The sequence below is a fragment of the Anser brachyrhynchus genome, assembly GCF_964034855.1.
Source record: "Anser brachyrhynchus genome assembly, chromosome: 21".
Classification (NCBI taxonomy): domain Eukaryota; kingdom Metazoa; phylum Chordata; class Aves; order Anseriformes; family Anatidae; genus Anser; species Anser brachyrhynchus.
The window spans coordinates 4,615,089-4,640,372 of record NC_137714.1 but is presented as its reverse complement, the minus strand read 5'-3'; the positions used below and the strand labels follow the sequence as shown (position 1 = coordinate 4,640,372).

Here is a 25,284-nt window from a genome sequence, read left to right as displayed (position 1 = left end):
CTGCATTATTTAAAATAAATATTCTATAACATGGTAAAGTGGGCTCTGTTGGACACCATTACTCACACTAGAAAGGCAGAAATTGATGATTTCGGCCGAAAACTTCTGATTTTTTTCTTATTCTCTTTCATAAAAACAAATGATTCTCCTCCCCCTCCCCCAATGAAAGAAAATGTTTGAAGTAAATAAAAAAAATGAGTAACTATAAAAAGAGAGCGAGAGAAGTTGCCAGGTTCTGGAAATAAAAATGGGGAAAAAAAAAATCTTTCGGAGCCCTCCTCTGTCTAGAAAGGATGAAAAAAAAGGTGTCAGAGGCTGCAATATATTTCTTCAGCCAGTTCATTAAATTAATTCGTAAGCAGTGGCTCTGAAATTATACCCGATGAAAAATGGTCTCAAAATTTAAATGGTACAAACTCATCTTATTAGAGGCAAAACATTAAAAAACAAACGCATCTCTTCCCCCCTCCCTCCCCGCCATCGCAGCTTTAATTTCTCTTGGTGGGGGGAATGAAAGGCGTTTGATGGATGGCTCTTACCTTATTCATAAGCGAGGATAAAAGAGATGAATTTGCCGAGACTGTGTGGCCATTTGATTCATTACTGGAACACACAAACCAACAGGGTTTAGTTAAGATGTGCACAGGGACTGTGAGCACTGAGATTAATCCTTCTCCCTTCAAGCTGCCTCACTCCTCACCTGCTGCATCCGGAGGAAGAGAATGATGCCCACCCTCCCTTGGGCAGGTCAAACTCTTACTGGCGATAGCCAAGACAGAAAGGAAGAGGGTTGCAAGTTTGCTGAATTCAGTTCTTTCAGCTATTAAACAATCCAGACCTCTTCCCCAGTGCCCACACCATCACACTCTTTTATCGGCTGACTCACAACCCACTCCGTATTTTTTCTCCTACCTATTTGAACTTTCAAAACTACACTGCAAAACCAGGGGAGCAGGGAAGGCCACAAACCTTATGGCCACAGCTACGCACGCTGAAAGGCAACCTGAGTATTTGACAGGCATCGGTAATAGTTCTAGCTGACTGTAAGTGCTGGGGTCCTTAACTAAGGCTTGTTTACGTAAAGTATGGCAAGGAACGTATACAAGGGTCGAAGTGGAGCAGGCTCAGGTATCCCCAGTATCAGTTCCGCTGCAGTTTTTGCACACAGGACAATCCCCAAGCACTCCTAGTCTCAGGAAAGCTTTTGGACAAGTGGGACAGAGGCTTTGAGATAGCGAACTCAGCTGTTCTGTGGTCCATCCCCTCAGCTACGGGTTAGCACGTGCCAGACCCAGGCCAGCTCTTGGTGCTGGGCAGGCCTGAATGCCCCTGCCTGCACTCGTCTCTCACCCGTGATCCTTGACGCTCAGGTCCAGGCTGTGCTCCTGCAGGGACTCCTGACCGGTGCCGGAGGACGATCCCATGGCCTCCACCGGCTCCTGCTTCACCTGCACTGGATTGAACCGTCCGGGAGCTGCTGGCTGTCCATTCCCTGCTCGAGAAAGGCACCGAAATCAGGTTGGAAAAATTAAAATGAAAAAGGTAGCTCGAAGATGGGGTTGCAGCGGCAAAAACAGAAGTTAGATCACTAGCACAACTGCGTAAATGGAAAAAGCACAGAAAAAGTGTGGGGGGAGGGAAGGGCCAGGATTGCTGGTCAGCATTTATTGCCAAGATGACATGATGGGTTCTGACGTCCACTCCAGCGTGGAAATTCTTCAAGTGATAATTATTGCAAAATTATGTCAAAGTTGTCCAGGCTATGGGCCCTTTAAAGGAGAAGGGCGGAAGGAGCGTGGGGGAGACCTGATTCTCTGCACAAACTGTCATAACTAATTTGCGGGGCTGCCTCTTAAGCGTTTATTAAAGACTCCGTTAATGCTGAGGCAATGTGGCAGCTTTCGACTGCTAGTCAGGCCCCCGTCCCCGTCCCCAGTCCCAGCGTTGCTGTAGCGACGGCAGCGGCCTGCCACTGCGCCTGCCCAGCAGCACCATCTGCCCAGGCCGGGGCTATCGGAGGTGACAGCCACCGGGCCCGGCCGGCCGCCGACCCCTCGCCGCCACCTTGCCCCCACAAAACGAGGGGTTCTTCGTCGTGGCAGGGGGTTTTGTGCCAGGCCCGTGAGGTATAAAGTCGAATTAAAGGAAGGGGGAAAAGGAGGAAGAACTCGGAAACAAATTAGAGAGAGAAAAAAAAAAAAAGAAGAAGAAGAAAAGCAAAGAAAAAAGGAGGGGAAAAAAGTTGCTGACAGGAACATGTCTGCGGAGCTTTCTTCCACAATCCCCAAGTGACTAAAATATTAATTTACCCTCCGGCAGTACAGCTGACGGCGAGCTGCTTCTCAGCCAGCAAGTGGCATTTTATTAAAAAATAAAGGAAAATCGTTCCCTCAATGACCTTTCTCTGCTTTAGGAAACAATTTTTCAAATAATAATTTTAAAAGCATGTGAAAGTTCCCCTCCCTCTTTCACCACATGCCCTCGTCCCGCTCCCTCCTCGCCTGCTCTCGGGCAGGAGGGCCCACGGGCAGCGCTTGTGGTGTCGGCTGCGGGGCAGCCCAGAGCTGGGGGTGCCACCAGGCAGAGCCCCCCCGACCCCACACTGCCAACTGGGTGCTGGCTGAGATCAGCAAGAGGCTGTGGAGGCACTCCCAGGTGCCGAGATTGCCTTCGAGGGTTCACTTGCTCCAAGGGTCACGACCAAATTTATTCTCCCATTTCTGCTCCTTTATTACCCCCTTCCCCACCTCCAGTCCCCTGGACAACCAGGTGGCTTCTCATTCCCTCCTCTCCATATCATCAGGCACTCTTTTTCCTCCCACTAGCAGGACAACCGATGGGAGTAACTCACCTGCTTCGAGTGCCACAGAGGGCTTGAGTGCAGCTGCTGCCAGCCTGGCCATCATAGGAGAGATTAATCCCTTGCTAGCAGAGATCCTTTCCATTATGGATGCCGCTGGAGCCGGAGAAGAAGTAGCCGAAGGCTCACCAGATCCTGAGATGGCCTGGGATGAGGAATCTGTAGGAGCAGATGATGTTGGATTGGCGCCGGACGAACCAGCAGCCATCAGATTAGCTGAGCTGGCAGGAAGCGGCGTGGAGACCCGGCTGGGGATGATGGGGAAGAAGGATCCAGCTGTTCCAGGAAGTGCTGAGTTGGAGAGTGCCAGGGCCAAGGGAATATTGCTGGGAAGAGCCTGGGAGAGCAGGCCAGAGATCTTGGTGGCTGGTGTCATGCTGTTGGCAGGCTTGCTGGCCTGCGAGGAAGCAAGCTCGGCAGCAGAGGAGGGCGCAGCTGGGACTATGAGAGAAACGGAAGACTGTTGACTGGTGGGGGAGGCACTCAGGCTGGAGTTCTTGGAGCTCATAGCGGAGAAGTCAATAAGGTCATCATTACTGGACTCCTCTTGCTCATTATCCTTGGATCCCAGGAGAGAGGCAGGCAGGCCCAGCACTCCCGAGCTCCGGATGTGCCGGCGCTCGTGCTTGCGTTTATGGGAGGTCATCTGGCTGGTGGAGGTGAAGGTGAAGCCACAGCCTGCCCTTATGCAGTGGAAGTGGTTGGTGGCCTTGCTGTAGACACAGCCCTCATACTTGCATTCCTCATACTTGTAGAACTTCTTGAAGCCATCCTTGGCATAGGCATCATCTTTGATGTGGTAGCTCTTGTGCTTCTCAATGTCACACTTGTTCTTGAAGGTGAAGGTACACCCAGGTCGCCTGCAAGGGCATCGAGGAGGAGAGAGTGGTTGGCTGTGCGGGCCAGGAGCACAACGCAACTGCTGTCACCTGCCACCCTCTGGGATAAGGACTAGGGGGCCAGTATGAGACAGTGGCCCTGGCTGCAAAGGGGCTAAAGAGCTTTATGCGGGCCAACCTGTGACATCAAGTCAAGCAAAAAATGCTGTCATGTGAGAGCTTGGAAGCCAACTCAACACTGAGAAACAACCAGGATAACATGAGGTTGCAAGAACCCACCACTGCAAGTTCCAACCAAAACAGCAGCTAAAGGGGACTAAGATACAAACTGTGCTTTCCCACTCTTCCTGAGAATGTGAGAAATCAATAGAAGAACATTTGTGTACAGAAGGCAGAGTCTGGCCCTGAAAGGGAGGAGCTGGCTGGAATGAACTCTAGCATGAAAGTGCCATTAGCAGCGTATTAGTGCCCTCCCCCATCCCCGAGTTGAACACTGTCAGGGATGAGCACTGTGATCTCCTTCCCCAGTGATTCCCGGATCTGTTTTCTTTATTTCCTCAGATCACCGCAGACAACAACAATCCTGGGAATCACATCTGCCCCGGAGCACGAGCTCTCACAAGAGCAGCATGGAGAAGGCCATGTCAGGGTAGACTGAGGCCCTGAGCACAATCCTGAATTTACGACGTGGCAGGAGGCAAACAGACCCTCCGTCTCAGAGGCAGGATTCCCGTCCTTTCCTGCTACCTCACCTGCAGTGAAAATGAGTGGTTTTCTGCCCGTAGAACTGGCATTCCACAGTGCCACAGTCCTCCGTGGCACGGAACCGCTGAAACCCGTCATTGATGAGCTGTGTGTTTTTCTTGTGAAAGTTCTCATGGGTCATCACGTCCGAGGTGCTTGTGTAGACCTTGTTACAACCCACCTACCCCAGGCAAAACAGGGCGTCATCAGTATAGTGTTCTAATACCATGATCTTATTAACATCAGCAGTAATAAACATATGAGCAGCACACACATATTTCAGAGTTCCATTTGGACATTTCTCCTAGGAGTATTAAGTCATCACTTTAATTCCCAGTTTAAAGACTGATAGAGCAGTCACGAACAAAAGCAACTCTCCGGGCAGAAAAAAGGGGAGGATGCAAAGAGATAAAAGACCAGCTACAGATAATCGTGTCTGTGCGGGGAGAAAAGAAGCAGAGTTCCTGCTCCTGAGGAGAAAAGAACAGACTGACAGATGCCATTACTTTTTGTCATCTTGGAGCGACATGGAACAGAGTAAGACTTGCATCTATCTGGGGGATGTGAAAGTGCCTGGGAATTAGTTATTTACATCTTCCTTCCTTCTGGAAGAAAGGCCGGGTAGTGCAACACGAGGCCAATCTTTTGAGCTTGTAATATACAGGTTTCATTTGAGCAAAGCACAAACCCTATGTTCAGCTGATCTTAGCAAACTGGTGGCTTTTTTTCCCTGTCACTGTTCAAGACTACCACTTCAATAATGTTAAACTCGTGCAGCAAAATGGGAATGGTGTGACGAAGACGGAATGCTGAAAACCTGCCTTCCTCTGGGTAAAGCGGGCAACTTTGCCATATTGAGTAAAAAAACACTGGAATCTGAAAACGTCCTCAGCCCTGCTGAGGGAGGATTTTTTTTTCCTTTTCTTCTCTAGCACAACGTGTGCCAATGCCTGCACCATCTCAGAAGTGAAGAGAACGAAAACACCACCTCTCAGTTCAGCCCAGGTTGATTCAAACAGGCAATAACAAAACCCATGACAAATACCCAGAAAAAAAAATAAAAAGGATCTCCAGCTATTTCCAATATAAAAGAGCCTCTCTCTCTCTGCACTGACACCTTGAAAAAAGACAGACCCTGCACGGCATTAAAAAAAAGAATTAAACAAAAACCTCCTTAGGAATAATTTGCAATGCAGCTCTTGGTGCTAAAGCCTAAAAAAATGTCAGTTTATATAAACAACTAACTGAATTTTATCCACACCAATTATGGACATAAAGAAAAAAAAACCCATGAGATGGATGGCACAAATCCTGCCATTTAAGCAATATTTTCTTTAATTGGGAGTTTATGTTCGGACACCTTTCCTGTAAGACACTGCTTACATGGGCATTATTTTACTGGAAGACAGTGGGCACAGAATGGAATTACCCATATATAGTTGTGGAAAAGAGGGTCTCTATTCAAAGGCAGAGTGACTTAAAGCTGTGAAACGTTCCTTGTACTCTAAAAAAATTAAACAAATCCCATCCTGGTCGATTGAAGAAACTGAGCAATGAATATTATGAAGAATAACAGAAAATGTCCTCAAGAGAAAGTCACATGAAGTTCCCAATTTATCAACAGCTTGTAAGCACATGCTTAAACCAACCCCTATTCAGGACAGTACTTGAGTGCATGCCTAACGTTTAAGTATGTGCTTAAACCCCATTGACTTCAGAGAGCTTACCTGACTTCAAGTCAAACATATGCTTAAGTCTATCCCAGCAAAGCATTTAAGCATGTGATTAAGGCCTTGTGACTGTAACTGGGGTCTTAAACTGCTGGGATTGGGCAGGAAGGGAGACAGGAGTTAGAAAAGCTTTTACTAAGGACTGCCTGATTCTTCTCAGTTTGCAACATTCTCACAGCAATGGTTTAGGCCATGATTTTAATGAAACAAGCATATATCAAACCCTCTAATCTAAGGCACAATCAGGGTAAGACCTAAACAATTTGGTGTGTCCGTGTTTAAAAACAGCAAAGGGGTCACAGTTACATCCAGGCAGCAGCCCCGGCTCCGGGCACGCTGCTGTTGGAGCCTGGCTCACAGCTGTGAATCAAAGCTCACAGCTGACACTACAGAAAAGTAAACTCCAGTACCACTGGCAGAGGAGATGGAGAACCAGGGGTGTCAAGCCTAGATAGGTGACATTAAAATTTAATTACTTTAGAAACTGATTATGGAGGAAATGAACCCAATGTTAAAGGGCAGATGTTTCACAGAAAAGTCTGATTTTAAGGGAGTGCCAGACCAGATTTGGTGGAGGCAGCAAAGTGCTGCTGCAGAGAGGCCCCAAATCTCAGAGAAGGGACTTGCCTGAACAAGTGATGCCCAAGACTGCAAGAAAACCTCGAGCCCTTTGCCTCACTGCATGCACAAGGCTTCTACAACCAAGTAGAAGTGGACAAGTGCAGCGAGGGAACAGCCTCTCCGGAGAGGAGCCTGAATCGGAGGCGAGCAGGACAGGCTCAGAGCAATTTTCATCGCCCCTTTGCTCTCTAGCAAGGAAGGGTTGGGCTGCCTGGACGCGAGGCTCCTTTCAGTCCACCCAGAAAGGACTCAGCTCGCACAACAGCTCTCTGTTCACTTTGTCTGCTACCACGGAGTCCCCGGCGCAGCCATTACCTGCATGCAGTGGTAGTGTGTGCTTTTCCCGTTCAGGTGGCAGCCATGGTAGTACACGCTGCAGTCATCCAAGGGGCTGAAGCGCATGAAGCCGTGCTGGAGGGAATTATCACGTTTCTTGTGCATGTTGTAATGCCGAATCACATCCTGTTTACTAGTGAATCTCTGGAGAGATAGAGAGACAGACAGAGTGAGACACACGTGATGGGAGTGGGTGAGTAATCCTGGGGGCAGGGTTTTTTTGTTGTTGTTGTTAATAAACTTATGGTACCGGGAGTCTAAAGCTCAGCAGCGGCCACCCCAAGAGAGTCAGATTAAAGACAAACCGTGTGCGTGTATTTTCTTGGTAAAGGGAAAGTGTATGCACATGAAAACTTTTAAGTAAACATGACACTGGGGTGATGTCCAGAATATGCTCCCTGCAGCTTTAAGACTGCAATTCTTCTAACATAATTTTAGCTGCTACTATCTCAAGAACTGCTATAGTTAGAAAGCAAGCCAGTGAACTAAACAGCCTGCAAGAGAGTAATCCCAGCTTCCAAATCCCTCTCTGTAGTGGTTAGCAAGGCACTGGCTGCCACATTCATGTCAGACTAGAAAACACTGGGAAAAACACTCTGCTCTTTTACAGCATCTTCCCGTTATCAATCGTCTGCCACCCCTGCAAGGTGGGATGGCTGTATTAGGGAACAGGGGCACAGAACTTCCTTCCAGTCACAGGAAAAGCTGGTAGCAGAGCTCAGAGCTAAATCTGGATGACCAGAAGATCCCTTTCGCCGTCTACCTGCTTGAAGTAATGAAGGGGTACCCCACTCTCGGAGCAGGCTAAGTGCCTTTAAAATGAAGCTTTTTATTTCTACTTCCCACAGACATCAATATTTAACAGAGAAGGTGGGAAAGTAAATCTGATTTTTTAAAAGAAATCAATATCCATTTATTTTGAGGAGTAATTGAAAAGGCCTGTATTCTAATGTTTAACAACTTTTCTAGTCTCCCTCACAGGAAACAAATGATTATCGCTTCCACTCTTTCCTCCTATAATATCAATCCTGATCAATCTCGTTGGTATTGGCATGGGAATAGATGGATATAGATTTCACCGGGAATCCCTCGGAGGCTGGAAGTATGATTTCCCAGGGCGTACGTACAGGATTGCTATTGCCAATCATCGTTAATTTGTGCCCACTTATTACAGAGCGTTACTTATTATAAAATATATCTCAGCCATAAAATAATTTGCATTTTAAAAAGCAGCCTAAATCCTTATTCCCTGCGAGACCAGACAGCTCCTTTGCAAGCAGCTTCCAGACTCCTTAGAAAATAATCATGAGGCCAATCATAATAATAGTTTTTTTCTCTTTCCATTCTTTGTGTTTCTCTCTTCGTGGTGCACAGCTATCCGTGCCGCAATTGGGACAGACTCATCTCGGTTACCGAACGCTGGGCTGGCAGGACACTACACGCATCCCAGAGAAAAACCCTCCTTGGATCAATAGAAACCCACAGTCGAGCTCGGCAGAGCCAGATCAACTTCCCGCGCTGTGGTCAGACTCATTCCTTTGAGACCAAAAGGTCTCCTGGGGTAGGGCAGGACTTGTGTCTGCTGCACGGTAGAGGCGAACTCTGGGATTCCCCCTTACACACACGCAGCCTGACCACAGAAGTGGCAGAGGCGAGCTCACAGACCTGGGAAGAGGGTAAACACACACGGCACGTGACTCGGCTGCCTTGACGTCGCTGCCCTGGCACTTCTCCCAGCAATTACGGCATCGCACATGCTCCTGCCCCCACGCTCTCCCCACAGATCCCGGCCTGCTGCTGGTCTTATTGGGTGTTTTGTTGCAGCTACTGCTGCTACAGCCTCGCTTGGGCAGCAGGAGGGGAAGAGGCAGACTACCAGAACAGCATGCCCTGGTTTCAGGCACTATTTGTAACAAGGCAGAATTTATTCTCCTGGTTTCGCTGATGTAAATCTGGAGTAGCTCCCACTGACTTGAGCTGATCTATATTCTAGCAAATTCAAAATATATCTTGCCCTCTTTTCAGAGACAAAGAGCGATGAGGCATGTGTGCGTGTGGGACGAAGCACGGGAAGACACGAATCTTCCCGAGGCAGGACTTGGGGAGCTGTGCTGATCCCTCTTCCCGTTCCCTTACCTGGTAGTTGCACTCTGGGTCAAGGCAGTGGTAATGTTCTCGGTACTGGTATGCACAGTGTATGTGTCCACAGTGCTGGCTGCCAGAGAACCTGCGAGCACGAGAAGAGCACAGAAGGGAGAAAGGAAGAGAGAATGAAACGGTGTCCTGACAGCAGTGTCTGTAAGCACGGCACAGATGAAGCAGGTCCCACTCCTTCATCCCACATATTTAGGTCATCAAACCCCATCGACTTTACCACCTCCGAGGATGGTGATCCCTCCCACCTTCCCTTTGTTATTTGTCACTGCTTAAAAAGGTGTTTCCTGAGCAAGATCCTTCTGGGCTTTTACTTCCCCGAGCTGCATGTGCTTTACTTTGAAATTCACCTCCATTATTTAGAAGCCGCTTACCTGGGGAAGAGTAAGAAAGTGCGGTTGGTTCCCTGAACTAAATACCACACAGTTCTAGTTTGGATGCCTCAGCAGTGAGTTTCAGAAACTTCCCACACCACGAGGAGACAAATTAACACTGGTCAAATACGGACCCTAGGCATGTGCACATCCAGCAGGACCTCAGAAAAGCTCAGGCATTCGTTTGTTTGTACAAGTTATGCCTTGATGTGTTTTTTTTTCTAGTTGCAATATGGTGTCACGCTACTGAGAAGGCTGCAAAGCAGCAGAGGGTAAGCCACAAAGGCAGTGGAAAATCGTGGCAAGATTATGTAGGAGCTCTTCCAGTAAGATGGAGAGAGTAATGGAAGGACAGGAAGATGGATCAGAACGAACGCTGCAGGCAGACCTGTGTGCGCGTCCTTCCCCGTGCACAACAGCGCTGACCAGTCCCGCTAATCATTATTTTCCATGTGGATGCAGCGTTTGCTCACGACAAGATACTGCAGGGCAGAACCACAGGGCTTCCAGCCTGCGTTACGTGCAATTAAGAGCAGGGCACAAGCAGCAGCAGCCGGCAACGCACACCCACTCCGTTCGCCGCCACCCAGCCTTCCAGGTAACAAATCTGGGAAGTCCTGGCATACGGGGTGGGAAAAAAAGGCAGAAAGGCTGTACGGTATCTGCAGACAAACGGACACTTGGACTGACAGATCAGTAACTGGTGGGAAGGGTGGTGCGGCGCCAGGCTGATCCGTGCAGTAATCTCTGGTGTGTGTTCCAGAGGAACCTGGAGGAGCTGGAGAGCTTGAAAGGGAAAAGCAGCGGAGGGAAGGGGACTCAGAGGGGAAACATTCAGAGATAAAGTGCCATCTGCTCAAAGGTTCCTCACGTCACTTTGTGCTAAACGCACCGGGAGCGCACATGATAAAGGGCATCGGAAAGAAATAAGGAAGGAGAGAGGGAAAAAAAGGAAAAAAAGGGGGGTGAAGGTGTTCTGGGGCAATGGGCGGAGGGGGCAGGAGCAGGGAAGATTGCGGAGCATTGTAAGGAGGGGTAGCACTAAGCTGCAGGGCAGGAAAGGGAGCCGGGATGAAAAGCAGCACTAAATATACATCCCGAAGTGCAGTGAGGAAGAGGAGGTCAACTGTGGAGACAGCAGGGCCTCCTGGAGATGGAAAGGGGACTTAATTGACAGAAAAGATAGACAATGCTAAAAAATTAAATGACTTCTTCGCCTCAGCATTCACAAAGGGAGACGGGGACAGATGCCAGGAGCAGACTTGCCTTTCCCTGGGGAAGGAGAAGAAATACTGCAGGAAATCGGGATCACGCCAGAACAGGTGACTGAGAAACTGGAACAAACCCCGGCAGCGGAGAAGAAACAAACCACAAGGCAAACAGCAACGCTGGCTGCGCAAACAGAGGTGTGGAGCTGGGAGCGGAGGCAACGAGCCCGGCCGGCGGCGGGGCAGCGGCGAGGCTCGCACGGGGCACGGGCAGCAGCTTGAGTCACCGGGACACGAAGCAGCACCCAAGCAGCCGGTCCTGCTGCTCCGGGGCTGTGTGTCAGCAGCGTGGAAAGGCCGAGGAACGGCTCAGCGGAAAGCTTCCTCCCTGCTGCAGGGATGAGATGGGGAGGAGAGAGCAAAGGGCTGGAGGAGTGGGGAGTGCTGGCCAGGCAGGGAGGAGGGGAAGAGAGAGAGCTGGCAAAGGCAGCTCTCCGGCAGAGCTGTCCAAAAGGGCATCCCAAGCGAGGATGTGAACGCAGCAGAGATGCCAGCTGCAGCAGAAGAAGGGCCAGGCACCAAAGCAATCTGCCTGGATGGGATGAGTTACTTGGAGCATCCTAACAGGAGCCGCTCACAGGCTCAGCTCCAAAGGCATCAGCTAAGCGAGCTCCCCGGCCCTTCAAAGTCTTACCCGGCCCGCCACGTGCCCCGGCAGGGGTGTGTGTGTGTGTGTGTGAGTGTGTGTGCATGGGTGGGAGTGGTTGCGGCTGTGTTTGTGGGGCGCCCAGCGCAGGAAGGGAGCGGCGGGCGCTCGACCACGCTCAGCGCCTGGGGAAGGAGGGAAGCGGCACGCACAGCACCACGGGGCGAGTCTGCTCCTCCAGTCTGCAGGGCTAGGCTCCTAAAGGGTTATATTTATCCTCTGTTTCTTCTGACACTTGAAACAGTTCAAAGCTATTAATTTTTAAAGCACAGCATCTGTTTAGCTTTTCCCTAACAGGAAAGCTCACACAGCACACACTCGCTTACACGCACACACACGCGCCCGTTTCCATGCCCGTGCTCTGAGGTACATCGACACCCCGATTCGTTTACATGAACGTACCCGCAATTTCCATGCACACGAGCAGGCACAAGCGCACACACAGCTGATTGCAAACTCGCAGCCCATTTCAGCACACCGCTATGCAAATCCAGACTCCTAAGTTGTGCGCGCAGGCACAGAGATTCTTTTTCACAAGTGCAACTCCCTCCCCCTTCCCTTACTTTAATCTCTTCACTTTTTTTTTTTTTTTTGCCAGAAAGAACTAGTCTCGATCTGGCAAGAGTTGGAACGAAAAACCAAGATAAATAAATAATAATAAAAATAATAAATAAAGAAGTCAGCATGCTTAGTGAGTGTTTACAGACTCATTACCCTGTAACGATGATGTGAAAGAAGGAAGAAAAAAACCCACCCCAATTACAAGGGGGGGAGGAAACCCACACAGAAATAAATATTTAAGCAAGTGCTGCCAGAAGCACCATCTGCTGAGGCACTAATAATAATAATAATAATTTTTTCTGTGGTCTTTTTTTTTTTAATTATAAATATAGAGGAAAAAAAAAACACAAAAAAACAACCCAACCCAAACTAGCTAAGTAAGAGGTTTTGTTTTGTTGTGTGAGAGAATGGATTATCCCTGGGCAGCTTTTGGCAGTGGCTTTGGCAAACTCATTAAGCTAATTATGCAGTGCAGACATACAGTGTCGTGTCTCTCTCCCCCCCCACCCCCTTGATTTTAAGGCTTTAAACTGTTTTTAAAATTGTGTGTAAATTGAAGGGAAGTGGCTGTGCTGCCAACGGGCGGCTTGCGGAGCTTTCTGAGCAGGATGTGGTGTCCCTGAGCTATCTCAGAAGCCTCCCTCGGTTACCTGCCTGACCCCGGGGAAGGGGCTTGCAGAGCGCTCCGAGGCGTGGATGTGGTCGCGTTTACACAGGGCTCTGCTTCAGAGGGGAACTGGGGACAGAGAGAGTGGCATCGCCTCTCCCCCTGCAACCTCTGAGCAAAACCGAGCTCCGTCTCAGCAATAAAAGGGCGCTGCTGCTCCTGCCCCACGCTGAGCTGGGCTCAGAGCCCTGCTCTCGTTCCCAGACCCTCCCAGGAGGCGGCGAGGTGCCGATGTGTGTGCAAACGTCCTCTCTTCCCATGTGGGCTTCTGCCCCCTTCTCCTGCATCACGGGTTTGGGCAAAAGGGCTGCAGGGGCATCGCCTTTGGGTCCGTTCCTGCTTCCCCTGCCCACGTGCCGAATCCTCCCTTGCAGCTCCCCAGCAGCTGGCTGCCCCCAGGGAGCTTCTGCAGATGCCAGCAAGGTGGGGAAGCACACTGCACGCTCCCCTCCCCGCTTGCTAGGAAGTGCCCGAGTGCTGACGGGAGCAAACCCTTCAGTTTTATCTCTAGAGAGAAGGGTTTGCTTGTTTCCCTACCGGTGTCTTTCCGTAAACAAGGGGCTTGCATGGCTAGACCCGTGGCAGGGGAGGATCCAGCAGGCCAGGAGCAGGGGCTGATGAGCGACAAAAGAGGCAGGGGTTGTGCAATAACCTCCTCTGTCCCTGGCGGCATTACTCTGTGCACCGCTGCAGCCTGGGCTCCCTCTCAGCATCGCTCATTCCTTGTCCAGAGCTGAGCTGAGGTGCCCCAGCCCGCACCTTGCTAACGGAGGGTTTCTCAAATAAAGGAGCCGCGAAATATTCTGGGATAAATATCCCCCACTGATGCCGAGACCTGCCTAAACCCAGTGCACTCGTGGATTCCTCCCAGCCTGGGTTCTCAGGGGCGAGATGTTCTCTGCTCGCCTCCCGTGGGCACTGGACGTGGCAGGGGGAAGAGGCAGGAGCTGGCACAGCAACGGGCACAGCCTGACAGCTAGGAGACGGCGCTCCCATTTACATCACGGGCTTCTGCAGGGAAACATTTTTCCACTATTTGTCACAACGTCTAACAGCTCTGGGGAGCCGAGCATGCTCTTGGCATGCCTGTACACCTCTCACAGCTACTGCTCTCCCAGGCAGGGGAACAGAGCGAGCACAGATGCCAGAGGGAAATGGAAGTGCCAAGGGCTGGTTTAAACACTTGGCCCAGATGGACAAGACCTCCTGTCTCCCCCCACCGCTCCACCCTCGTCCTTCCAACCCTCTCCCCAAGAAAGTCCAGAGTTTTGCCTACCTGGCAATATACTTCTGGTAAATATTTACATCTTCGCTGACGGCTGGTTTGTCAGTGGGTAATCCGTTCCTAGTGAGAAACACACAGGGCAGAGCTGGTTAGCGGAGGGACAGGGCACAGCCGCGCTCCTGGTTTCACTCTCACACATTGAGGTAACTGGCTACCCACATGCGAACCTGGGATGGCCACGGGAAGACCAAGACCTCCCTGAGCACCCTGCGATACCGCCCGTATTTGCACAGATGAGGCATTTACGTACTTTAATCACTGAAAACAACCAAACAGCACCCAAATGCCAGATGAGCTTGGGTGACTAGGCACCGTTAGGAAGCAGACAGAAGTTGCATCCTCCTCTCCCTCTGCTCCTGCTCATGACAACTCTGCAGCCTGCTTTAACAAGGACACCTTTGCCCAAGGTTTGCATGGAGTAAGATGAGCTCAGGGCATGTTCGTAGCATTAGATGGCAGAGTTACAACCCATGGCTGGGATATGAGTGTATGTGCGAGAGGGAGGGGTAATTCCTGCCAGGTTTTTGGGCCCAGGGGGGTCTGGAGGGGAAGGCAGGTCCCAGACAGCAGGTAGCACTTCCTCCACCAGCACAGTTAACGAGCTGCCTTCCTTTAGCTCAAAACCCTGTGTCTGGCAGGCAGCCTGAAGGAGAAGGATCAGTGCCACTCCTGTGCTCCCACGTGTGATGAGGGGACCGGGGACAGCCAGGCTGCCCCCCAGGTCACCCCCCAGCCCCACCACCATGCCCCAGCCAAGGCAGTCCTGTGGCACGGGAGGAGGGATCACCATGGTGCTGCAAACCCCATCCGCAGGCGGCAGGAAATGAGCACGAGAAAGGAAATCAGACTGGGATCCCAGTGCAACGCGGAGGCAGACGAGCGGAGGCTCGCAGCCCCCGCGCACAGCTCGACGGTGGCCGCAGCGCAGCCGGCAGCTGAGCACCCTGGAGACTCGTCAGGCACAGAGCCCCTGGCCACGTCACCCATCACAACAAGGCACTGTGCCTACAGGAATATTTACAGCAGTGGTTTTTAGTAAGAGCAGTCGCTGCCTGCCATCTGGAGCACGTACCAGGTTCATCCTGAGCGGGGACCAGATGCGAACGGCAGTAATCCTTTACCCTCTGCCACAAACCCAACCCAAGGAGCCCCCACACCTGTCTGCAGGAGGCAGGGAGATGACTGCTCCACGGGGAGGGTGGGAAATGTGCGAGGGGCGATGCACACTTGCCTGAGTGCCAAGAGCAGCCACGTGAGGATTCAGCCCAAGTCCTCCCAACAGTAAGGACAAGCAAATCCAAACCACCAGAACAAAACAGGCAAGTGCCTCCCTCCCTGCTTGCAGCCTGACTCGGATAAATCAGAGGACTGTAAGATCGGAAGGGTCTATTAGGCAGAATTAGACCCTTTTTCAGGAGGCAGCACAGGTTTCAGGACCCCCACCAGCCCCGGTGCTCTCACCGCCCCTCGGCATTAATGCAGCATGGTGTTGTGTCTGTGCCCCTCGGTACATCACCAGCTTTCCTGCAGCTCCCACCTCTGGAAGCCAAGCTACAAAGGAGGCCAAGGTTTGGCAAGGCCTTTGGCTATCTCCATTCAGTCCACAGCATCACTGCAGAGATTGCCAGCAATGTATGTGTAGGAGGTTATTAGTGGTAATTGGGCTAATGAGTTTGCCCAGTCTGAGGGGTAATTGAATCACCTCTATTTGTGTAAGGAACAAGCAAATTGAGAAGACACAGGCCTGGTCCCACAAAAGTATGTATATGCCTAACTCCTATGAAAATTAATGGGAATTAGGCACTAAAATGTCTTCAGTGGTCTGGGATGCACAAAAGGCCCTATCTTGCCAACAGCCAGCAGAGTTTTGCCATCGAGTTAGATGGCAGCAAGGATCAGGTTCTCCTACAGCCATGGCTGGCTGCCTGGGGCACTGGAGGAAGAAGGAAGGAAGCAGTTACGATCTTGACCTCAGAGTGCTGACAGCACCACGTCCCCTTATCTGTCCTTTCAGCATATAACCCCAGGAGCTAGTGGGCTCTGGATTCATGGCTGTGACTGCAGAAGGCAGGCCACAGCCTCAGTGTAAACGAGACAAATGGAGATGTAAGGTTGACAGAGGAACAGACACAGAGCAAGCAGAAACATCTCATTAACAGTGCAGCATTTATCACCACACCAGCCGTAATTTGGCCCTGATCCACACACAGGCTTTAGGCACGAACCCTCACTAATACGAAGCTAAGAACAGTGGGAGGACACTTACTTTACTGTAGAGACGGTTCCAGTTGTGATGGAGTCTGTCTTGGAGAAAGTTGACTTCAGGTACTCGGGAGTGTTGAATGGCAATGAGACGGACTGCTCTGGGCCGGCCACGGGCGTGCTGCTGGGGGTGCTGGCGAGGGGAGCAGGGGCCAGGCTGGGTGTCGGAGCTTTTACTGGAGTAAGCTTCTGAATGTTCCTCACGTCGTACTTGGACGGGCGGCCCACCTTGCCTGTCTTGAAGGCGATGGCTCCTCCCATATCTGGGCTTCCTTCTCCAGGCTTGAAGAGGTGCAAGTACTTGACGTTTTCTAGGTCGTACTTGGAGGCCTTCTTGTACGTGTTGCCGTTCTGTGGCCTGATGCTCTCACCCGTCTTCAGCTTCTGAATGAAGAAGTCGTATTTGGAGGCCCGCGACATCAGGCCTTGCATCTGGGAACTGCTTGGAGAGGGCAGCGGCAGGATGGTGGCTTTGGTCTCCGTCAGCAGGGAGGCATCTGGACCTGGCACCCGGATGGGCTGCGACAGCACTGAGGAACCTTCCTTGCCCAGCTTGGAGCCCAGCTCCTCAGATTTGGCCAAGTGCATGGGCCAAGAGAGCTGCTCTCCAGCCTTGAGCTTGCGGATGTACTCCTCGTACTTGGAGAAGCGGGCTCGTTTGCTCATGGCGTCCTCGCCGGAGAGAGAGGCCGTGGTGGCGGTGGCCTCTGAGGTAGCAGCGTTCAGCTTGTCGAAGCTGATCTTGCGGGCCAGCTCGTCCCGCATGTTCTGATCATCGTAGCCGAACATGCCCAGGAACTCATTCATGGTGGTGGCGGCATAGTCTCGCAGCGATGAAGCTTCCCCTACAGAGAACCAGAGGGAGAGAGTCACGCAAGGGGCTGATTTTTCTTCTTCTCCTCCTATACCAGCACTGGAAGCGGGGAGGGGGGGCAAGGGAAGAGGGGAACATGATCTACTGACGTTTGGCTCACTTGTTAGGTTTTACGACTCTTAAATTAATTTGTTTTAAAAAAAAAAGTAATTAATACTGGGGTAAAATAAAAAGAGTTCATCAATGCCAGGAAAATCAATTTCCTAAATGTTCTAGCCGATGGCTTTTCAGTACATTAAACAAAGTTTCATAAATGTCTCTGCACTCTTGCCTTGGCCTAATATGAAGAAAAAGTAATTTTACTGGAAGTGAGACCAACGCCGATACGCCGGGGTTTGTGCGGTTCTGTCCTTGTGTGCGGGTGCACATGGACGGAGCTGGCGGAGGACAGGGGCAGGGGTGCCCACGGAGCGGGGCCGTGAGCGGTGGGGCCGGGCAGCCGGCGTGACACGGGGCACGGCGATGTGTGGGGTGCAGCAGGAGGGGTGCAGAAGGGAAGTGGCAGAGGTGGTGATGGATTAAGGCAGGGGCAGAGCGGCGAAGGCTACGTGCCTGAGCAGCACTGAGGAGCGGGGAAGGAGTGGGGAAGGGAAGGCAAGACAAAGACAGGGTCGTTCCCCACAGCCGTTGCAGTCCTTCCCCTCCCCGGCCATTCTGTGAGGTTTCTTTTCAGCCAGCTTGCTCCCTTCCTTCTCAGTCCCAATGACTGGGGAGCTCCTTGCCATGTCCCGAGGGGCAGCAGTTCAGCAAAGGCAAAGGAAACGCGCTGGCAGCATCCTGAGCAGCCAGGAACAGCTTCCAGTAAGAGAAGGAAAGGGAAAAGAAGTCCATGCAGGTGCAAAATGTATCCAAGCCTTCTCCCCACCAGGATTTGGGCTGGGGACAGGAGCCCCTGATGTGGGCTCCAGAGGGAGGGACAGCCTGTTCCTGCAGCATGGGGCAGGAAAGGCTGCTCTGCCGGGGGGCACAGGGAGGCTGAGCCAACACTGCCTGCCTCCGGTCTCCTCCTCCCTCCCCTGCTCCCCCAGCAGCCTCCCAGGCCACCAGGAGGGGAAGAACACACATCTGGAGGTCACCCAATATCAGTGGAAAGGAGGAAATAAAGATCGCCCTGACGTGGCAGCTTGGACTCATTTAGGCTTCAGTCTGACACAGCGTTCCTCCTCCTCCTCCTCCTCCTCTCCCTCTTGCTCTCTCCTGAAGAGCAAAGATTTACTGTGTGCAGGAGTCCTTCAAACCTCCCTCGTCATCTTTTCCACTCCCTCCCTCGAGCTCTCGGGGCAAGCAGGCTCCCACGGCCAGCACCAGCAGGTGCCTCGGCAGCAGGTGGAGGTTTGGGCACTGGGTCCAGAGCTCAAAACCAATCACTGCTGACTTGAAGCATGGTTGAAAAGGAAAGCATCAAGCCACAGAACTGGTCAGTGGATCCAAAGCATGAGAACGGACCCCTAGGAGCTGGGATCTGACAACCTGGGACGCATTTACACGAGCACTTCTGCACACACCAGTCCCAGTCAGTGAGCAAAGCCACAGCTCAGCAGCCACCAGCTTGCATGAACCTGTGTCTGTGGGACTATGCGGAGGAAGAGGCTGCCTGAAACAGGCACTGAAACATGCACAACCATGAGAGTCACATTCCTGAGTCAATACTTTTCCAAAGCCATCGAAATTACCCTTCACACACACATTTGATTTAATGAAATTAAACCATTCAGTCTTACTTTCAGGTTGTTCTCTTTTCTACCTCTCCTCTCCTCTCCACCTCCATCTTAGTGTAACCCTATGAGCAATAAAGGTGATTAATCCCAAGAAATCCCTGATGGGTCTAACAAGTGTTACAAAAAGACTCCGTTTATGTTAAATCTGTGTCCTCTGTTCTGCTCTTCCTCTTTCTGGACCTGTACAAATCCCCCAGCCTCCTTCCCAATTCCTGACTTCCAAGCCCTGCACAGAAAACCCTAGCCAGCCTGGGCCAAACTGCAAGGGGAGAACGCCTACCATAGATGGGATCCGAAAGGAAATTCAACTATCAGGTGTGATTTTTGCTGGCTTTAACAGCTGCCTTGAGCAACAGCCAGCCCTTTCCCTTCTTTCTCCTGATGTGCAGCACACAAGCCCCAGCACGTAGCTGGGACCCTCCCCAGTCCCACATCTCCAGTCGGTTCTGCAGATCCCAGCGCAGCTCAGGCCCCACAGATTTACAAACCCAGAGAAGATATTCAAGGAAGCCTAGCATTTTCTTCTAATACTGGGAAAAACAGAATGCTGTAGGAGACCAGCTCCTTTCGAAATTTCTCTCTTCTGCACATTTGGTGTTGGAAAGCATCTTTGGTACCCATGTGGCTAGACCTCAGACAGTACAACTAGATGCACTACCCAAAACCACGAAGGAAGATGATTTTTCAGGTCTTTTTTTGAGCTTTCCAAGGTCCATGCATAAGTTCGGGTTTCAGTACCCTCGATTTAACCCCTCATCCCCCAAACCAGCTTGCTTTCTGCCCCTCCGTTGCTCCAGTTTGGCTCTGGGTGACTGCAGCCCCCTGACTGCAACGCCCTCCCTGATGAGTGGTGCTGCAGGGAGCTCTGTGGTTCCTCACCCCGTTTGAGAGGGAGCCCTGGCCAGTTCCCCCTGCCCAGCGAGCACACCCTCACTCACCCAGCACGAGGCCACCAGCACATCCCCTAAAGCCACAACAACCCGCATTTGCTTGCAGGGTGGCTAGCCAGAGGGCTAGAGGCTCTCCTGGTGGAGGCACCTAGGGAAGGGCTCACCACGAAGAGGCTGAGACCCAGCCAACCCCTCACTGTCACCGACAGACAGCTCCCCCCGGACCCCCGGCAGGCAGAAGTGAGGCAGAAGGACAGCGGCTGGGAAACAAAATCCCTGCGCCAAGTGCGCAGCCCTCCCCCTGCGTCGCATTTTTTCTCTCCCCTTCTGTGTGATAACAAAAGGGCTCCCTCTCCCCTCGCTGCCGCTCTCCATTTGTGGGCATTGCCAAAGAGCAGAGATCCCCGTGTCTCGGAGCAGCTATCGTATCACAAAGGATCCGGAGCTAGCAAAAAAAAAAAAAAAAAATAGGGGGGGGCTAAAAATAGCCTGCAGCAGCACACTATATATGGAAGGAAAAGCAAAACAGCCCAAATGGAGAGCAAGGTCTGGGTCCTGGGGGATGGGGCATCCCGGCTCTGTCCTGCAGTCTGCTTGGGAGGGGAAACGTGGAAATTCGGGGGCTGGAGAAACTGGCACTCGTCGTGCGTGTTCTCCCAAGCGGAGTCTCCCCAGGAAATTTTGGAGAGAAAGCCCTCCTTGCTGAGAGCAGGGCCAGCGTTCCCCTTCTGAGGGACGCAGCCAACAGGCTAAGAAAACAAAGGAAAACTTTGCGAGCTTGCACAGGGGGAAGCTCCCGGTGACTGCTTTAGCCCAGTATGCGAGTAACGGGCAGAGAGAAGAGCATGGGATCGTGTAGGAAAATCTCCTGGGTATGCGTGCAGCAGCGAGGGGTTGTAGGAAGGGATCTCTGTCAGAGCCTGCACGGGGAAGTCTGAATGCTATATATAAATGTGTGTGCAGCAGCACGGGTCAGTCAGGGAGCAGGAGAGGTGTGTGAATGAAGGAGGAAACGCATCTGCATGTCCAGGTCAGAGGCTGACACCCGTCTCCTGATGGACGCCAGCTTTGCAGCTCCTGAACAGCTTTCCCAGCTGATCGGGAGGGAGGAACATAAGGCAAGGCTCAGCACTGACTCCTCGGTCCCTTGTTTTCAATGGGTGGCTCAGGACAAGAAACAGGGGCCCCACATGTGCACCTTCTCCATGGTTATAGCCCATCTTATTTCAAGTAGGACGAGGATCACTCCCCCCAACTGACCAAGAAAGCCCCTCTAGATGCAGGATCTGGTTTCCTGCATGGCTGCTGCTTTTTGCCCAAAAAAAGCTGACCAAAAGCAGCACAAGCCCAACTTTAAATGCAGCTGAGCCCTCTCGGCTCTGTGTCCTCAGAGAGCAACGGGCACCCGGAGCCTTCAAAGCTGGGTTCTGCCACAAGTCCCTCAAAGCCACACCGAGAGGGTGGGCAGAGCTGTGCTCCTCTCCCGGAAGCCTCCCACCGCCCCCCAAGGCACAGGAAAGAACTCCTCTGGGGTGCAGGCAGTCCCAAACCCCGTGGCAGTAATTTACCTTGCACCCAGTCACACCAAAGGGACTTGGTGGTGAACAGCTTCGAGTCCATTTTCTGGTGCACAGCTTCTGAAGAGGAGAACTTTGTCCCCTCCAACACACGAGAGGCTTCGCTCTGTGCTTTCCAGGGAAATGTCACCATCGACGTTAGCACCAGGCTTCTCAAAACACATGCTCAAGACCTAGCAGCACGTCCCTTTGCCAGGCAAAACCTAAATGGGGTAAACCTGACCCTGCACCTGCCACTACCTGCCCTAAATGTAAACGAGCCTCCAGCCCCCCATGACTGCTTACACATTTTTGTGTAATCCCCTGACAATACAGCCCTAGAAAAGCATTTTACTGAGAACTCCTACCTGACAAGAGACCTCTTCTTTTTCATTTTCCACAGGTTGGCAACATATTTTTACAGCCTAGGTTCCCCTCCTTTTAGTTTTCGTGGCAAAGAAAAGCTGCAAATGCGGGCTAAAGGGAATTAAAACAAACTGAAAACTGAGTCCAGGCACAATCACCTTGTGTCTGGGAACGACAAGGGCTTTCCTATCAAAGGAAACTGAAGGTCACACTTTTCCTCATTGATCTTGCAATGTTTGTTAATTACTCTGTCACTGATGTGGCGAAGGATAATTAAACAGCTCTGTTTATATCTTATATGCATAATTATGTGCGCTGCCACTGAACTCGTGAAGACTAGAGAATGTGCCTCTCCAGAAGGGGAACGGACAGACGGAGATGAGTTTCGGCTGCATTATTAACAGGAGGAGGAAAACACGGGCACACACAAAAGGAGGAAAGTTTGATGGATTCACAAAGTGCTGGGATCAGGGGAGGGGTGTGCGCAGGTGGAGCAGATTAGGGGGAGATCTTTCAATTACGGCTCCAACCCAGCTGAGTGACAAATCAGGGGGAGGGAGCTGCTCTGCCCGAATAGCAAGCATTCAATCTGCCCTAAGCTTTTACCGAGGCTTAGCGTTCATATGGCCCCCAAAAATCAATCTGGGGGGACCTGGGTATCAGAAAATGAGCAAGAAACTCAGCTGGGGCTTTCCCCGGTAGCTCTTGCTGATTTCAGCTTTTGAATGAGCCACAGAAAAAAAAAAAAAAAGCAGGAGCTATTTGAAAATAAGAAATGCGCGCACAGCCTGGGGGAAAACCGGCAACCGCGCGCGAGTCAGCATCCAGCCCAGAGCGGGCGGTGCTGGAGCCGGGGCTGCGTGCTGGACGTCTCTGTTACAGGCTGCTATTTGATGCCAAGAAAGGGGAATTTGGGTAAAACCAGGGGACGATGAAGGAAGGAGAAGAAGAAAGTTAGCACTACATAGGAGCTTGCTCCACACTTGCTGATGGTAGCACAGCCCCGAGCAGCTCAGGGTGAGAGCTGAGGCTCAGCACTGCCTGACTGCCAGGGATTTAAGGACACGGCGTCCATGCACAGGGGGGTGCAGACACCCTGGGTTTGCTCGGGCACACCCTGGCTGTCACATCCTGCAACGCTGGCCCCGTCCAATAAAGACAGGACGAAATGGGAATGCTGGTGAGGATGGCTCCTGGCTCTGCAGCAGCCCCACGGCAGCGTGCACCGTGCCGAGATGCAGGATGAATTCTGGTGTCCTCCGTCCCTCAGATCCCACAGCCAGCTCTCGGCTCAGGGTCAATCACTGCTGTGCAAGGTGCAACCAGTGGGCACGAGTGTGTTTACACACCCTGCCCACACCGTACAGCCAGGGTGCGTGTGAACACGTTGCAGAATCCACCAGGGATTTGCCATGAGGGCACAATTTCATTTTTTTTTTCCATGCAGAAAAATATGACCAGGAAACAACACACAACGCAGTTATCCCCATGTGAATTGCATGAAGGAGTCTAGGGAAGGAGACCTACTCTACCACGGGATCTACAGTCTGGGAAGAGTCACCCAGACACGTCCACCCTGCGCACACCCCGCTGAGGAAGGGCACTGAGCAAACTGGGCACGGTCCCAAGAGGAAACACGCAGCAGGGAGGCAGGCATCTGCTGGGGGATTCGGGATCCTCCACCCCTCTCCTCCAGCCAGCAGGTACCCAGCAGTTCAGCCTCTTCCCCAGAACACGCAGCCGAGGAGCTGCCCCGCGCAGGGGTGGGTGGCAGGGGGCTTACCTGAGGCCGTTCCTGCCCCCAGCTTGGAGGCCGCCTCGCCGCTGGAGGCCCGGTAGGCATCGTCCTTGGAGGCCGTCCCGTCGGAGTCCCTGTCGTCCAGGAAGGTGCCATCCTGAGAGCCCCTCAGCGCGTCCGCCTCGTCCCCGTTGTCTTCCTCATCGCTGCAGCCCTTGGGCTGCACCATGTAAACCCCTTCGGGGGGCACCTCCGCGCTCTCGGCGCCCTTACACTCCTTGCCCTCGGCCCGCCCCAGCAAGGGCTCCTCGTTGTACTCCCCGTTCACCCACTTCTCGATCACCTCCCTCCTCTTGTCCTCCTCGATCTTCTGCACGCGGCTGAGTCCGTCCGAAAACTCAGTCCCCGGCTCCTTGGTCCCGGGCTGAGGCAGGTCCTTGTTGCTGCTCTCCCGCTGCGGCCCCTTGTCCGCGCGTGCCTGCTCGGCTCCCCCGTGGTCGAAGACGACCTGGCGGCTCAGCTTGGCACAGATTGCATTTAGCTTCAGGCCGCCTTTGCGCTTGGCAGCCATTGTGGGTTTTCCTGAGGTTGCGTCAGTGCATATAGTTCTTTCAGCTGGAAAGAGAGAGGGGGAAGAAGCGAGGAAGGGCATTAGAGGGATCGGGACATCCGGAACCCAAGCAGCAAATGGCTGCTCCCAACCCGGCGCCGTCGCGCGTGGCCGCGGCCGTGCTGTGAAGGGTGGGACTGCCACCTCTTCCTAAGCGCCGAGCTCCCAACCTGCCCGTCCCAACGGAGGCCGCCGGCCTCAAGGCAGAGGCAGGCATTTATGCTGGGACTGAACTGGGCCCAAAAGGCCCCCAACACCCCAGGCAGGTGAGCGTGGTGCGGCCCAGCCATCACGCCTGCCTTGGAGGACATGGTGCTGCCTCCTTCAAACCACAGCACCTGCCTCAAGCCCCCGTCTCCATCCCCCAAATGACACCAGGCAGCAACTGCACCCCAACACCTGGGGCAGGGAACAGCCTCCCAGTCTAACCCTAGGGATGGTGAGGAGCTCACTTCATGGGCTCAGAGAAGAGAACCAGTACTGAGCAGGGAGAACCAGTAGGGATGATGGGAGCGCTGGGAAGTGCCCGTGCTGCAGCCCCAGCCTGGTGTGTGGCATCCAAGTGGGAGAAAATCGCCCGGGGCTGGCATCAGTTGATCAGGCCCCTTTGCTCCCTCTGCTCTCACACACACAGGAAATTCTGCTCTCGCACTTCCCAGCACAATCAGCTAATTAGTGTGGGTTTGTTATTTTAATGTAGTTTATTCATATGTGACAGCTAGTAAAGGAGGGGTAAGAGAAAGTGGGGGGAGAAAGGAAGAAGGTAAGGTCTTAACTTCAAGGTCACGGAGAATCTTGAACTAAATGGTCCCTATCACGGAGTCACTTGCATAATTATTGCACCAACAATTAGCAAGGCTCAATCACAAATAAAAGCAAAACCCTGATTCTAAAGTAGCTGCGCTGTCTCATTTCTCTTTTTATTTACGGTCCCCGCAAGAGGCACGCAGACTGGGAGGGGTTAAAGGCCCCAAGGCAAGAGCCGGGCCTTGCAGCCGGGCCCTCCCCGCCCGGTGCCACCACAGACCCCACTCTGTGTCCCCGGGCTCAGGAAGAGCACCCCTGAAGTGCTGGGGACACACATCCCACTGGGCACATCGCTGGACGTGTCCCCAAGCTGTGCTCTCGGACAGCGTGTCCGGCTGGAAGAGGGACCTGTCCCACGGGACCGAGACGGGGAGTCCC

At 52.4% G+C, this 25,284-nt stretch overlaps 1 protein-coding gene across 8 annotated transcripts in view; it reads right to left on the bottom strand.

Annotated features, from left to right (window-relative positions):
• Positions 1–25,284, bottom strand: part of CASZ1 (castor zinc finger 1) — a 183,324-nt gene that overhangs the window by 25,932 nt on the left and 132,108 nt on the right. For 7 of the 8 annotated variants that reach the window (XM_080563624.1, XM_080563626.1, XM_080563625.1 and 4 more), the window contains 9 exons: positions 23,535–24,104; positions 16,352–17,192; positions 14,077–14,145; positions 9,267–9,357; positions 7,110–7,274; positions 4,452–4,624; positions 2,852–3,720; positions 1,351–1,492; positions 540–603 (listed from right to left, as the gene is read on the bottom strand). In XM_080563624.1, the coding sequence (XP_080419750.1) occupies positions 540–603; positions 1,351–1,492; positions 2,852–3,720; positions 4,452–4,624; positions 7,110–7,274; positions 9,267–9,357; positions 14,077–14,145; positions 16,352–17,192; positions 23,535–24,104 (2,984 nt within the window). Of the gene's footprint in view, positions 1–539; positions 604–1,350; positions 1,493–2,851; positions 3,721–4,451; positions 4,625–7,109; positions 7,275–9,266; positions 9,358–14,076; positions 14,146–16,351; positions 17,193–21,397; positions 21,693–23,534; positions 24,105–25,284 lie in introns of those variants that run through there. The other variant, XM_080563629.1, reaches the window with a different exon arrangement.